Source organism: Colius striatus, chromosome 16, assembly GCF_028858725.1.
Source record: "Colius striatus isolate bColStr4 chromosome 16, bColStr4.1.hap1, whole genome shotgun sequence".
NCBI classification, from domain to species: domain Eukaryota; kingdom Metazoa; phylum Chordata; class Aves; order Coliiformes; family Coliidae; genus Colius; species Colius striatus.
This window is the reverse complement of record NC_084774.1, coordinates 3,254,500-3,269,442: the sequence shown is the minus strand read 5'-3', so window position 1 is coordinate 3,269,442 and position 14,943 is coordinate 3,254,500. Positions and strand designations below refer to the sequence as shown.

The 14,943-nt window shown below is 42.4% G+C and overlaps 1 protein-coding gene across 1 annotated transcript in view; it reads left to right on the top strand.

The window, feature by feature from the left end:
• The window catches only part of PTPRT (protein tyrosine phosphatase receptor type T), a 475,736-nt gene that overhangs the window by 418,347 nt on the left and 42,446 nt on the right, over positions 1-14,943 (top strand). Inside the window, exons 17-20 of the mRNA XM_062008833.1 lie at positions 3,657-3,704; positions 5,893-6,041; positions 12,175-12,252; positions 12,452-12,487. Of these exons, the coding sequence (XP_061864817.1) occupies positions 3,657-3,704; positions 5,893-6,041; positions 12,175-12,252; positions 12,452-12,487 (311 nt within the window). The remainder of the gene's footprint in view (positions 1-3,656; positions 3,705-5,892; positions 6,042-12,174; positions 12,253-12,451; positions 12,488-14,943) is intronic.

Sequence of the window (14,943 nt, the reverse complement as noted above, 5' to 3'; positions counted from 1 at the left end):
TTCCACTATCTGTAGGACATTTGAAAAGAAACAAAAGATGGTTTATAGGCATGGCTCTGTGTAACCATGTGCATGCATTCATAGGTCCGTAATTTTCCATGGATGGTGGGATCTGCCTGCACAGGTCGGCTTGCTAAACCAGAATTTTGAGAAGAAACTGATTTTCTCACTAGATGTGGGGAAAACAGACCCAGGAATCGGTGGTTCTGCCAGTATAATGAAAGCATAGTTTTTAAAAACCAATAAATTAAAATCCAGAAAGTGAAATTATGTTTAGAACATGTCTGTGTGGTGATTACCAGCCTGAACTTTACAGAGGGCAGTGTTTGCTGGCTGTCTATACCACAACCACACTGTATGGCTCCCACGTGCACCTGCCTTGTCTAAAGTCTGTATGGCTGCAAGTAAATATCTTCTAAAAATAGTGGTAAATTTGATCAGGTAAAGCTTAGAGAGTGCAGTCCTATGCTGTTCAAGGCCCTATGTTTATATAAACATGGTGCAAAATATTCAGAGCATCTTTTCACTTACATTAGATCACTTTCTTGTGTCAAGTGGTGTTTGGTTTGTCAGTTAAAGTGATGCAGCTGCTCCTGGCTCCTCACGTTGCCCTTACTCTAGTGAATCCCCTCTGCTCCTGCAATAACTTGCCCTGAGTTGGGCTTCACCATGGCAGATGCTGAAAAAAATGCAAGTGAAGCTCTCTCTACACTTGCCTGTAAGTGGAGGATTTGCCCTTGTCCTGGCTGTAAGAAGCAGTAAGCTGCCTATGTGCTTAGGCCAGAGAGTATTTCTCAGCTCTGCTGAGGTTACAGGCAGCACATAGGGAGCATGTCAGGAGCTGAAGGTTTAAGCAGGACCTACAGAGCATTTGAGGAACTGAAGGTTTAAGCAGGACCTACAGAGCATGTGAGGAGCTGAAGGTTTAAGCAGGACCTACAGAGCATGGGAGGAGATGCTTAACTGTCAGGCTGCCAGAAGGCTACACTGCTTTTAACCCATTCCTCTTCCTCTAAACAAAGGTCTCTAGTGACTGAGCTCTTACAGCCTGCCTGCCCAGTCTGTCTGAAAGATGGGCAACCTCTGCTGCTTACAGCTTTCCCAAAGTCTGAGATGCCCTGTCCTTCCCATAGCATAGCCTCCTTACTTCTTCCCAGCCCCCATGGATGAGAACAGCTTCCCTGAGGTGCCCTTTCATACATTTGAAGACCTGTCAGTCCTATTTGGTTTTCTTTTCTATAAAGAGCCCTATTTCCTTTGGCCTTTGCTTGTAGGTCATGTTTTCTTGATGTACCTTTCTCATTCTGCCTTTGCTACATGTCCCTTCTTATTTGAAGCTCAGTTTTGCAGCTCAGTCAGAGCAGGAGGATTATACTTGTGTCTTGCAAACCGTAATCCCGTGTATAATCCCTCCCTTATTTTCACACCAGCATGAAACTGTTCTTTCAAATTGAATTTGTTATCTGCTCCAGGTTTAGGGGACAGATACCCTTTTTTGATAGAAGTGCTATTTAATCAGTGCTCCCACTTGGGTATTTGCATGGCTGCTTTAAGTCTGTGCAGATTCCATCATAAGCAATATGTGTACTCCTAGCAGGCTGTTGTGCACAAATACCTGCAAGGGATTGTGTTTTGTAGCTTCCTTAAATTGCTCATTGAAAATGAGGGCAATATGCAATTCTTGTCTGTAGGAGGAAATTTCATGTTTAACTTATGTGATCTATACCTAATGTCTAAATTACCTGTGCATGCAAATCCACATTAGAGTGTATATAATCCATCCTTGTGAAACAGCTCAAATTAAATCTGTCAACGAACACGTACGAGAGCTCCTCAGGAGTGGCAGGTACAGATTTAACATTCATGCATGGAAAATTGATATAAAAAGTTAAGAGATGAGTTTGAAGCTGCATTTAAAATATAATCCCTGAAGTTTATCCAGACCTCTGCAAAGGAATCTGACAGTGCAGGTGCTTCTGACTGGAAATGGGGCTTGAGCTTTCTGATGGGTGCCCATGGCAGTAAGTGCTTAGTGCTTGATACTCAGTTTTGTGTTCCTTGGCTATTAAACTGGAACTCCCCCAATTTTAATATTATGCTTCAGCCTTTTATATCTGTTCTCTGATAAGAGTAGAAGTTTCAAAAATAGCTGAATTAAATCTACATCCTTTAATTTCTTTTCCCCAATTTTAGTCTGGAGAAGAGGAGACTGAGGGGAGATCTCATTAATAGCTACAAATATCTCACTGGTGGGTGTCAGGAGGTTGGGGCAGCACCTTTTTCAATGGTATCTAGCAACAGGACAAGGAGTGATGGGATGAAGCTGGAACACAAACAGTTCCATTTAAACATAACAAACAACTCTTTCAGTGTGTGGGAGGGTGTGGAGGCTCCTTCCTTGGAGGGCTTCAAGAGCCTCCTGGACACGTTCCTGTGTGACCTGATCTAGGTGAACCTGCTTTGGCAGGGGGATTGGACTGGATGATCTCTTCCAACCCCTACCATTCTATGATTCTATGAAATTCACCCCTAGTTGAGGCTCCCTGCCAGCAGTTCTTTGCATTGCTTTAGTTGGGGCAGCTTTAACAGCCTGCTGATTATACAGCTGCTTTCATTTCTTTAGTTCTGCTTGGAGCATCTTTCTGTCTCATCCCTCCTGTGTGTGTATAGTGCCTGTAAACACCATCTCTTCATTTACAAACCCTCTTCAACTGAAAAGGCCAACCCAGTAACCCTCATGTATGCAATCCTGTTTGCTTCTTGGCACATTTTCCTCACAGTTAAACGTAGCACGGCCATTAATATCACCTTATTCATATATTGACATTTCAGCCTCTTTCCCCTGTGTTGATTGTATCAGACTCCTCTTCCAAATATCTGCCTGGTCCTTTTTTTCTTCCCCTTTTTGACTGCATAATGCATGAGACAAGAAGTGTCTCCTCAGTGCCTGGTGAGAGGCTGTGCTGGGTGCAGGCTTGTGGCAGCCAGCCGTGATTGACACTAATGCACTGATAGCAGCTTCATCTGGGTGTTGCAGTTGTTGTATTTAGGGGAGGCTGGCCAGTAAGGAGAGCAGGAACCATGTCACTGCTGCAGCTTGTCAGTGATTCACAGAGATCTCTTCAAGTGCCCTATTTTTGGCAACAGCATTTCCTAGATAAATGGTTTTCCAATTCCAAAGGCATTTTGATGTGCTGGGAAATAAACCTCTACCTAGCTGTGGGTTTAAGTCATATCCCTAACATTCTAGAAGGCACTAGTCATTTGATTTTATAATCCTTTCTATGAATTATGATGATGGTAAGGACGAAATATGCTTAGTCCTGTGCTGCCACTCTATCCAGACATGTAACAGAGGCAGAAAAGGCACGTTTAGAAACCGAGAGCCCCTTGATGTGTCTGGCAAGCTTTAGCTCTGAAATCCTCAAAAGAGATCTGTCTGCCTTTTCTCCTCTAAATTTAGACAAAGTGTTTCTAGGAACAGAGAGGGAGAGAGGTGGGAACCGAAATGATGGTGTTTTTGGATGCAGAACCGTTTTCTGTGGGGCTTCTCTCTGGCCACGCATCAGCGTTCGCTGGCCCACCCACCAGCAGCCTGCTTTGTGTGTGCAAGGGTAGATTGAGACCTTTAAACTCATGTCACCTTTTCTTTTTAGGCATTCAAGCCAATGTTTTAGGGGCCTCTCTGTCTTCTACAGGACCAGGTAGAACTGCTTTGCATAGGGCTTTTGTAAGCAGGCCTATATGGGGACTAAAGGGCTTGGGTTTGGGGTTATTTTTATCCTGCCTAACACATGCAGAAATGTTGCTCATTCCCTTAAAGAGAAAACGAGTTTGCCAGTTCCAGCTCTTTGTAGCTTGTTGGCATCTCCCAAAAGATACACCAGGCAATGGGACATACAGATAATTACTGCCACGAATAAATGAATCTGGATTTAATCAAGAAGTCACCATTTTCGACTCCCCATTTCGGAACCCCAGTGGTGGTTGTCTGCAGTGGCTCACCCCAGCAGCCCTGAGTGCTTGTTATTAAGGACATTGGCATTTTGGATCAGTGTTTCCCACTGAGAAATTTCCACTCCTGTTGCCAAAGAGTTCACATAGCCACATGTGATTAGCAAATCTAAAGGATTGAAATAACTGCCTAGGAGGGTTAATACACTTCAAGGCTGTTGTTGTTACCTCAGGTACCATAGCACAAAGAAAGGGGGCTCCCATGGCTGCAGTTAATAAATCTGACTGTGCTAACATTGCTGAACACTGGAAGCAAAGCTTTTAACATCATTAAACACCAGCTTTTTGCTTCATCACTCCAGAACGGTTCCTTTGTTTGCATCTTCATCTGCAGGAGTGGCTACACCATGGAGATTTTGTGAGATCTAAATATGCACTCTGTAATTATGCACCCCATCTGAATAGCTATGGGCTGGAATTGAAAGCTTCAGCCATAAAAGCCTGAACCTCAACCAGTTGAGCAGATGACACAGATGTATTTGTTCAAAAGTTTGCATCTAAACATTGGGCACTTCTCCACAAAGCTGTTTGATCCTGCTCTGGATTATCACCTTGCCTGAAAACAGCCATTTGCCACAGCCACAGGCAAAAAGGTTTTAGTTCACTTTCACCCTTCCTTGCAAATGCCTGGCCTAGCTACCCGTCTCACAGAGGGCTGGGGCTCAGCTGTGTGCTTGAACTTGCTTGTAAATGCCACTCTGACATGTGCTGTGAATAAATAAAGCCTGTTGGAATACGTTGCAAGGAACACCCCCTTAAGAATCTAATGAAGTTTAAAAGCTGGGTAGTACCTCCCATAAGCGTGTCAGTCGAGAGAAGAAAAACCTCTTTGCAAAATGATTTAGTTGTTAGGATTAGGACTTTTCTTGGAGAGAAAAAACCTAAAGCTCCTTCTTAATCTGTTGTTCTCCCTTTTATTTTGTTTTATTTGCTTCTCTTTGGCAGTGGTGTAAGCAAAGTTCTTTGCTGGTGCTGGGGACGTGTGTGATATTTTTCCGAGGGGCGGGTCGTAGAATGTCACACATTCATTTTTAAACAGCTTTACTCTCCGATCCGAGCAAAGCACAGGGCAGTCAAATGTCATTGGAAGCTTAGCAGATCACTTTTCCTGCTTCTCTCCATTTTTCTTATTATTAGCTGTGTTTGCAAAAGAGGAGCCTCTCCTGTTCCTGGCTTTGTTAGTGCTCTCAGAGCAGGCAGTGTTTCTGCTTTTTGCCACTGGTTTTGAGGTCTCCTCAAAATAAGAGGAGACCCGTTTTGCTCAGAACAGAGGCATATTTAGGCATTTCTAAAACAACTTCAGCCTTTAATCTGCCACACCTTTCAGTCCTCAGTGCAGTTTGGATGTGTGGCAAAATTTACCAGAGGCTGCTGTCCTCATCGCTCTGCCTGGGGACCAGGGCAAAACTCCTGCTCCAGCTCTCAGGTTGCACAGAGTCAGGTCATACTCATCACTGGAGCACCCAAAGAAAACCCTGGGTGCAGCTGCCCCGTGGGGTGTCTGCAGATGTCCTGTTCCCTCCTGGAGAGCAGTTCTGAGCACTGCCCTCATCCCATGTGCTCAGCTTCTCCGGGGGCTTTACCTTTGGCCCCACTTTGCAAGGATGACATAGCACTGCCACTGCTGGGGTGATGCAGGTTTGTGCAAGAGGAGTTACTGGGAGGGACAGCTGAGCTCAAAGACAGTTATCACTGCACTCATTGTGCTCCACAGCAGATATTTTTAAGTGGTGGGGTTTCCTCTCATGCAGTTTGTCACATGCCCTGCATGTCTGACCGAGTGGGATAAGCATAGCTTTCTAAATATTTTGTCATTGCTTTCTTTTTAATGAGGGAAAACTGACCTTGATTTCTCCCCTCTTCAAAATACCCTTAAAGGAAGCTAGCCAAGAAGCAGAAGGAGACTCAGACCAGCACGCAGAGGGAGATGGGTCCTGTGGCTACTTCTGACAAGACCTCTACCAAACTCAGTGCTGTTCACAATGAAGAAGCTTTTTCTTCCAGCTGCCAAGATGTTAATGGATTCAGTAAGTTTAACTTGCTTGCAATGGATATGTCCCCCTTGGAGAGCTCTGGGTTCTTAAAAGGACCTATTCCCATGGGCACAATCTCAAGGAGCTAGCAGTGACAGCACTAGGGATCATTGCAAAAGCTCAAGAGAAGTCAGTTGTCAGAGTGTCTCTGACATTGCCCACGTTTTAACTGTCAGTTAGGTGGAGAGCATTCCTTCTGACTCTAAATCTACTGAGAATAATTTATGAAGTCTGTTCTAATACTTACATCAGAAGGTCCAAAAGATACATGTTTATTTGCTCTGTAGAAGTACTTTTTCCCTTTGTGAGTGGAAGAGTTGAATCAAATCACTTAGCTGACTTGTGGGATGAAATCACATCTTCTGTATGAAACTGTTATGAAAGAAAATGTAGTCTCCTGGTTAGAGAATTGGAGTGGAAAGACAGTGTTTCTGCTTTCACTGGTGTCCTCGGTTTATTCTTCACATGGATTCAGTAAAACTAACCTTAGATTATACTTGTGAATCACCCAGACTCCTGTAGCTGGCAGAGTTTTGTGGGCAAAGCAGCACAAAGTCATACTTCAGCCTGGCTAGATGCAGGTTGTGAGCATTGGGCATTGCATGGTGGATTTGTAAACTTTCTCCTATTAAATAAATGTTAACTTAGTCACTCTGGGAATGTCACTCCTCCTTTTAACACTTAGCCTGGTAGTTTGAACAGAGAACAGCTCTGAAGCACAAATATGTACTAAAACTCTTTGGTTTTCCTTAAGCACCTGTAGTGAACTGATTTTTTTCCCCTTAATGACTAACGTGGCAGTGTTTAGGGTACAAAACGTGTTTTATCATTGAGACCTTTTGTTGGGATCTCAGATGCAGTGGGACAGGCTGAGTGCATTCTTCTTTTCCCTCTGTAGGTCATGTCAAACACCATCTGCATGCATTGCTACTGCCACTCTGTGTAACATACCTGTGAGACAGATAAATAGGTGTTGGGGACTGTCAAGGCTAGCAGTGAACGCTTCCCTCTGGTATTAAATTGACTTGAGTCAAGATCTAATTTTCCCAGGTGATGAGTAGCTGTATCTCCAAAAGAGACAGCAGGAGTTGTCAGTGCTTCATATCTTTGAAAGACAGGATATCAGAGGACAGCATTGTAGCAGACATCCTAGAAACAGCAGAGGTAGCTTGTTCAAAATGAATGGGCAACATTCAGGTTTTAACATTTGCTTCAGAATTTGGATTTTGAAGAATTTGGGGATTTTTTTTTTGTCTGATTAGAAAAATAAGAGCTTGAAATGTGACCTCATTTTTTCCCCTTGGTATTTGAGAGACTGATTAAAACAGCTGAGTCATTTACTTGTAAAATAGAAAATAAGGTGTATCTATAATTTTGTTAAAAAAGGATCCCTCCAGGTTTGTGGGGTTTTTAATCAGTTAGTCCTTTGCTTGTCTGACATCACTGCAGAGTTTATCACTCCCTCCCTCTCTAACACAGCCTGAGACTAGTCATGGGCTGATTCTTTTCTGGTTTTTCCCTCTTTATATCCATGAGAAACAATTCCCAGTCAGCCTGCACGATTCCTCCACAGTTTTTACTGCCAAGCCCAGGATGCTGAGGTGTTGGAGGTGAGTTCTGTGCAGTGGTGTGCACGTGCTGATACAGGAGTTCCATGGGTAAAAGATTTCCTTTTAAAAAACCTGCCTGAATAGAGTTTAATACTTGAGGGTTCTATATGGGCCTGACTTTTCAATAACAGAATAGGATTACTTCTTAACTTGCCTGCTAACTAACAGAGTTCTACAGGAAGTTATCCATCCTAGCTTTTGAAATCAGCTGTCTCTTCAGCAGCAGTCAAATTCCTGCTTAAATTGCCCTTTTACCTCCCAACAGTACATAGCAGTTGCAGATATCTCATGGCAGGCAGGCATCCTCTCCATCTTAACCCTCAGTGACAGGAGCCCAGCTTGGCTTTAGCAGTGACATGGAAATACTCTCTGTTTTGAAGAAAGTCCACTAAAAGAAGCTGAGTGTTTTCAGTCCCAGCATCACCTTGCTAGCTCACAAAAGCAATAGAGTGAGACAACCTGTTAAGTAGGAAACCTCACAATTATCAAATGCCTTGCTCACAAGTTTATCTCCAGGTGACAATGTCCTTGCAGGACGTGTGTCTTTTCCCTCCAGTTTTTCCTTCCTGTTCCAGTAATTTTAATTGAAGCCAGAACAATTACAGTGAGCCCCTCTATGAGTGTAGTAACAGATGTTCTTTTGCCATTAAGAGTCACCATTCTGACTCTGCTGTGGGTAAGAGTGCAGATTTCTTCACCTACTCTATCCCAGTGCTTTTGGGGGAAATTGCTTATATATTCAGTATAAGTGATGCCAATGGCATCACCCATAAAACCATGCTGTTTGAGTGCAGCAGGTCCTTTGTGCAGGCTGACATGGTGCTGGGGAGCCCACAGCCCTGTTTTGCAGTTTGGAATTCTGCCATTTGGCAGAATAATTATCATTTACTTGTGATGAAATTGATAATATTGAATAATGATAATGTAGTAATCAAATGTAATTGTATTCTGGAAAAATCTCTTGCCTCTGTGCTGGAAAAGGAAGACCTCAGGTCTTGCTTAAAAGTGGGAGAAAAATGGACATTTACCTTTCCTGGCCTAATCAAAGCCCCTCATCTCTTTCCATTCTACACTGTTAGTCTTTGTTGAGGCAGAATTCTTGCTGGTACATACAGGAGTTTAAACTGAAGAGATTGTATGGACTCAGCCTCTGTCTTTGACACCATATGGGATCCAAATAGGTGTTTGCTGAAAGGTAGATTGGTCATGGCTCTTCCATCTGGTCTGATTTAACCCAGGGATTATGTGGAGGTGAAGCAGGCTCATCATAGTTGTTAACTTTCTCAAATATCATGCTTTTAAATAACAAAAACATATCCCAAATGCATTAAAGGTAGATGATGGTGCTTGCAGTGCTTGAGCCCAGCTTGCAGGAGTGTGTAGAAGGCAGTGGTGTTTTCCTCTGAGTGGCACAGCACCAGCATGGATGGGCATTGTCTCGATGCAAGGCGAGCAGAGAACCATTCCTGTTGGAAAAGACCTTTAAGATCATGAAGTCCAAGCCTACCACTAACCCATTGCCCTCAGCACCTCATCTATGTGTCTTTTAAATATCTCCAGGGACAGGGCCTCCCTCACCTCCCTGGGCAGCCCATTCCAATGCTAAATAACCCTCTTGGTGAAAAAGTTCTTCCAAACAAGGTGACAAATGGGAAACAAGATGGGCCTAAAATCAGCCACCAGTATCTGTGCACTAAGCAAGAGGGTGTTCAAGGGGTTGTTACTGCACATAAGTTGTGTGCAATTTGGCAGCCCATGGATGTGATGGGAGATGCAGTAGTGCAGCATCTCAGCAATGATGCACTAATGATACATCCTGTACAAGGGAACTACTCTTCTGGCTTGGCAGTACTCAAGTGCCATGGAGCAGGCTTGTCCAGGAGAATGCCACGTCGCCAGCACAGCCATCGTAACATCCTTTGGGGGGTTTCTGTCAGGAACTATTTGATTCTGAGGATTTAATCTCTTAAAATGCAGGCAGTTTTGCTAGAGACTTGATTTGTTAGGCTGTTCTTTACCTCTGTGACATCTCAGTTTGGGAGGAGACTGCTTTCCAGACAACATTCAGGAGTGACATTGATACAGATTAGCTGGATGGCTTTAATGTTGCAGGTATATGTCAGTGTTCTGGAAGCTGCAGGGGAACTGAGTTTTGCATCAGTGGGCACTACTGCACAGCTCCCAAGTTAGTCTGCTTTTACTATTAAGAACAAGGAAGAGGCAGATATAGTCACTTGTTTTTAAGGATCACTTTTAACAAAGGAACACCTAAATTCACACCCTTCCATATCCCGTGTTTTTGTGATGAGCGAAATGACAAAGTCTTTTGATTTGCTGTTGAGTCGAAACTGACAGTTACATCAAGATATAGTTGCAGCTAGATTCCTCTCCCACAGATGATTTTCACTCCTTAGTTAGGATGTCTGCTAAATGAAGTCCAAGGCCTTGTAGGATCATGGCCAGGAGATGATTTCTTTAGTGGAATATTATCAAATGAATTTTAAAATAGAAACAAGCCACATTTCATCAAAGGTGCAAAAGGAAAAAACACTGAAATGCTTTTTCCTGGTTTTCATGCTGGTTTGGGATTCTTATGGGGTTTTCTAGTTCAAAAAATCTTATAAAAAGCAAGGGAGGATCATTTTGAGGATAAGAAGGAGCCTCCACTGTTCTGCATGGCTCAAGAGATCTGTGTGGCCTCACTTGCCACCCCAGGGAGTACAAAAAGAATCTTTAATGAAATCTGAATCTCTACCCTGACACAAAATTCCCTCTGGAAGTGTTTTGTGTGATTGCACACGCTGGTGCTTGGAAGAGCCTCTAGTTAGGAAGCAGCACTGTGTACAAATCCTGCACTATACGATTATGGGAATGAATGAGCTCTCCAAAGTTTGGGCAAATTTGGGGAGTTTGGTGTTTTGGGGGTTTTTTTTCCCCTTTTTCTTCCAAATCTAGAAATCACCTCCCTGTCTCACAAATATGGGTCTTTTCATAAACCTCATTTGGTACCATTTTTAATCAAAGTCATTGAGGTGAGATGTAGAGCTTTGCCAAAGTGATTTCTTGATAGCAGGTCCTGGAAAGGCAGCAACGAGTTCTTTTGTACTCACAAGTTTCTGACTCCTGCTTCAGGCCCCAACTGTTGGGGAAACAAATTGTTCTTTTTAGACTTTAGTTTTATCTATCTGCAAAAGTGACCATGTTCCAAGTACAGTGAGAGGAGGGTCTGATTTAGGCCGACAAAGATAGAGGAGAAAGTATAAGAGGGCCCAAAGGAGAGCTGCTTTATGGCTTGAAGGCAGCTGGGGCAGAACTCCAGCAGGCTAAGCTATGAGAAATTCAATTCCTTTAATATGTTTTCAAGTGGTGTAAGCCTGAAAATATGGGGGGAAAATGCTGAACAAGAGCAAGTTCCTTTACCAGATGATTATAAACTGCTTAGGAAGTAATCCTGCTGACTTGATGAAACTCCCTAGACTGGTGACTTCGTTGTTTCACCCCATGGAATAACTTGAAGTTTTGAAGTGGTGTTTGCTCTAGAGACAGAAAAGTTGCTTCTGAAATTACCTTGATGTACACTGAGTTTTACCTGCTTTTATTGGATAATGGAATAGGGGTTTTTTTCTGTTACCTATTGTCATCTTTCTGATGTACTGAGATTTGAATTGGCTTGTTTCCCAATATTTTGAGGAGGAGATAAATAAGTGCCTGTAACTCCAAGAGTGAATACAGAACGATAACAAAAGAATATGCCTTCAGAAATGATGGATTACCATAAGAATGTACATGTGTGCTATTGTAGATATAAACCAGCCTCATAAATTTACTATCAGGAAAATAATCTGTTCTGAGGATGTTGAACACTGCCTCCTTTCCATAAATATTTGATTAATATGGAAATAATTTGTGGATTGTTATCCAGAGAAAGCTCATGCTTTAATGGGAGAATGCTGGGATGCTGAAAGAATCCAGCTGACAGGGCAAAGGGTTATAGGATTTGCTATGAACAGTCCTGGGCTGAAGAAGAAATCTCTTGTTATCTTGTATTGTTTTAACAAGAAACCTGCTACTCTGCCTGTGTATTTTGTGGTCCTGGTGTACACTGTGTCTGAGCAGGCTTATTTCACTGTTAATACTGCATTTGGTTCTTTGTAGTACGTGTTTTGGAGGTTGTTTTGAAGGATTTTTTTTTTCCCTCCTAGAGGCAAAAACACAACTTTGTTCCTTTGGTTAAAAAAAGACTATCTAGAGTAAAGTCCTATGTGTGTGTCCCATGTAGGAACACATTGATTTACAATAACTATAATACTATATGGGGTCTGGAATGCTTATATTAAAGAAAATCCATCATAATGACAATGTAATAAATGTAATATGCATGTTGAGATGAAAAATATAATTCATTTTGATAAGCCTTATGTATTCCATATTACTGTGTTCTTTGAGGAACATTCTCCCTGTTCTCTCTCTCTCTTAATATATGTCTAAAGTCTTTTCCTTATGTCTTTCCTACCTAGCATCACCCTCTCCTTGTTCATTTTCTGTCCAAAGCAAAACCCTTCAGAGCAAATCTTTGTTGAATTCCTACTACTCAGGTACTAGTGCCAGACTTTTCTTTCATTTCTAAATGTTATTTGCATTTATACATTTCCCAATATGACCTATAGACTGAATCTGCAGAGTGTGAGATACAGCTAACCTTGTTTTCATTCTCTGTGGCTTTTCTTTCCCGTTGATCTTCTGTTGATTTCCATTGATCCGTGTCGTGTGGGTGAACGGAATTCCATCTCAAAGTATCATCAGACACTGTTCCATCGACCACGCTGTTAGGTAAGAAGACAGGTATGATGTACTGCACTTCATTGGAGAGCAAACACATTCCTTGCATCTTGAAAATAACTTGGAGAGAGCACTGTTAAATGACTGGGCTCTAAAACCAGTTAATCATGTGGTCGTGTGTTGTGTTAATCAGAAAGCCTTTTGTTTTACTCCTGCTTTATTGTTGCTATTAATTCAGGTTTACAGGTTTTCAAAGGAAAAAGAACAATTGAAACAAGGTTTGGGAGTTCTATTGAGTATTTCTTGTTTCTTTGATGTGGATGGGATTTGATATACTGGGCTAAATTCCCACATGCCACCTTGCCTTCAGCATAGCTTTGACTTACAGAGGTGGTTGGAGCCAGCATGAAATCATACAATTGTGGAATGGTTTGGGTTGGAAGAGAACTTGAAAAGTCATCTAGTCCAACCCCCTTGCAGAACAGGATCATCTTCAACTAGATCAGCTTTCTCAGAGCCCCATCCACCCTGACCTTGAACACTTCCAGGAATGGGGCACCTACAGCCTCTCCAGGCAACCTGTGCCAAGGCACCCTCAGCATAAAACATTTCTCCCTTATATCTATTCTGAATCCACCCTCTTTTAGTTTAGAACCATTACCCCTTATCTTGTGAATGAGGCTCAGCTATGTGTGCCTCACAGCTTGTGAGTTATGAAGATCTGCATGTCCCAGGCAGGTGGAATCCCACAGTTTTGGACTCATTTGCAAGTATAAAGGTTATTTGGAAAAAAGTGGAGACTGAGTTTGGGCAAATGGCCCTACCTCGTTCTGTGGATGCTGAGAGGTAAATGCTAAATATGGATTTGAGAGGAGAATAAAAAGGCAGGTTCTGAGAGGCAAAGCCTGTTCTGTGGCTGCTGGGAACTTCAGAGGGAGGTGTTAGTGTTCAGCAGCTCTGCAAATTAAGTGTTCCTGTTCAGCTGGTGAATAAAGCACCCAGTGTGCACCTCTTATCTTGTTGATTTTTAAAAGGAATGCATTTTTATAGTAAGTTAACAGAGACAGCAAAATTGGCAGAAAATGTTAGCTGGTAAAAGAAGCTATCCAGAAACTTGCTGGAGGTGTGCCCTTGGAAGTGAGTAATAACAGCCTACAACGTCAGGCTCTCCCTGGAGGATGCTGCCTGTGTGTGGAATCTGAAGAAGGCAATTCCTCTGGTATGAATCAGAAAGATGATGTGTGGTTGATCAGAATCTAACCAGTGGTATTTATCAGACCTGTCATTTTAGATTATCTACAGTAAGTGTTCACTTCCAGACACAGTCATCTACCATGGCTGCTTTAAACGTTACTCTGAGCATGTCGAAGGCCCACAGTTAGACCAGGAGGACATTACAACTGATTGCTTACAGACTACAGACTAACAGCCACAAGGCTTGGAGACACTGACACAATGCACACATTCATCCTCCCATCTGTCCAAAGTGCTGATGGCAAGTGAATCAGCCCTCTTTTAACAAGGTGGGCAAGGGAAGGGGTCCCAGAACAAACCCAGAAGGTTTGTTCTCATTTCCCAGAGACTCAGAGTTCTCAATTGAAAACTCTAAAGGTAGATTTATCTTTTGGCTACGTCTTAGAAACACGGGCCCAGACCTGCAGTTTGCTGGAAGATGCCAAATTGTTCTTCCCCCTCTCTGTCCCAACAGTGAGAATTATGGTGTGAACTGCACAGTTTGTAATGTGAAGCTCAAGGAGCAACAGACAGATTCAATCTGTACCTCTCATGGGAGAGCAAAAGCCCAAAAAAAGCCCTCAGAACTTTGAAAGTCTTAAATTTTAGAGAGGAAAAAGGAATTAGGATAAGTCCTGTGCTTAGATATTCAAAACTCCTCCAAACTTAAGTTCTTACATCTGAATAAGGATTAGTACCTCTGTTTTACACATGGGGAGTTCAGTACAGAGCACATGATTTACATGAGAGATGGTCATCTCTCCAGTTCCATCTGAAATTAACAGCCACAAGTCTTGTGACTTGAAGACAAATTGGCATTCTGGCTTCCTGGACAGCTTCACCAGACATTGGATATTGCTGTATTGAGCAAAGTAAGCTTCATTTTGGACATTTATTAATATTCGTTCCTGGAAAAGAAAAAGAGATCTTAAAAAGGGCATCAGTCATCCTACTACCACTATCCCTCTTTGGGCACTACCAGCACTTCAGTACTATTTGTTCCCATCTGTTATTCCTTCTGCTAATAAATGTTCTGTATCAGCAATAGTGGATGACTCCCTAGGCTTGGCTGTGACATGATTTGTTATTAAGATATAGAATCTTCTGGTTTTGCCTCTCCCCTATCCCATGCTTGACTAATACTGGTTTATGTAATGCACATTTTTAGCTCCATAATTTTCTCTCCCAGTTTTAGACAACTCTGGATTTAAGTGTTTTACATAGACATCTTCACTAGGGCAGTGAATATGTCATACTAACAAATAACAGAGGTA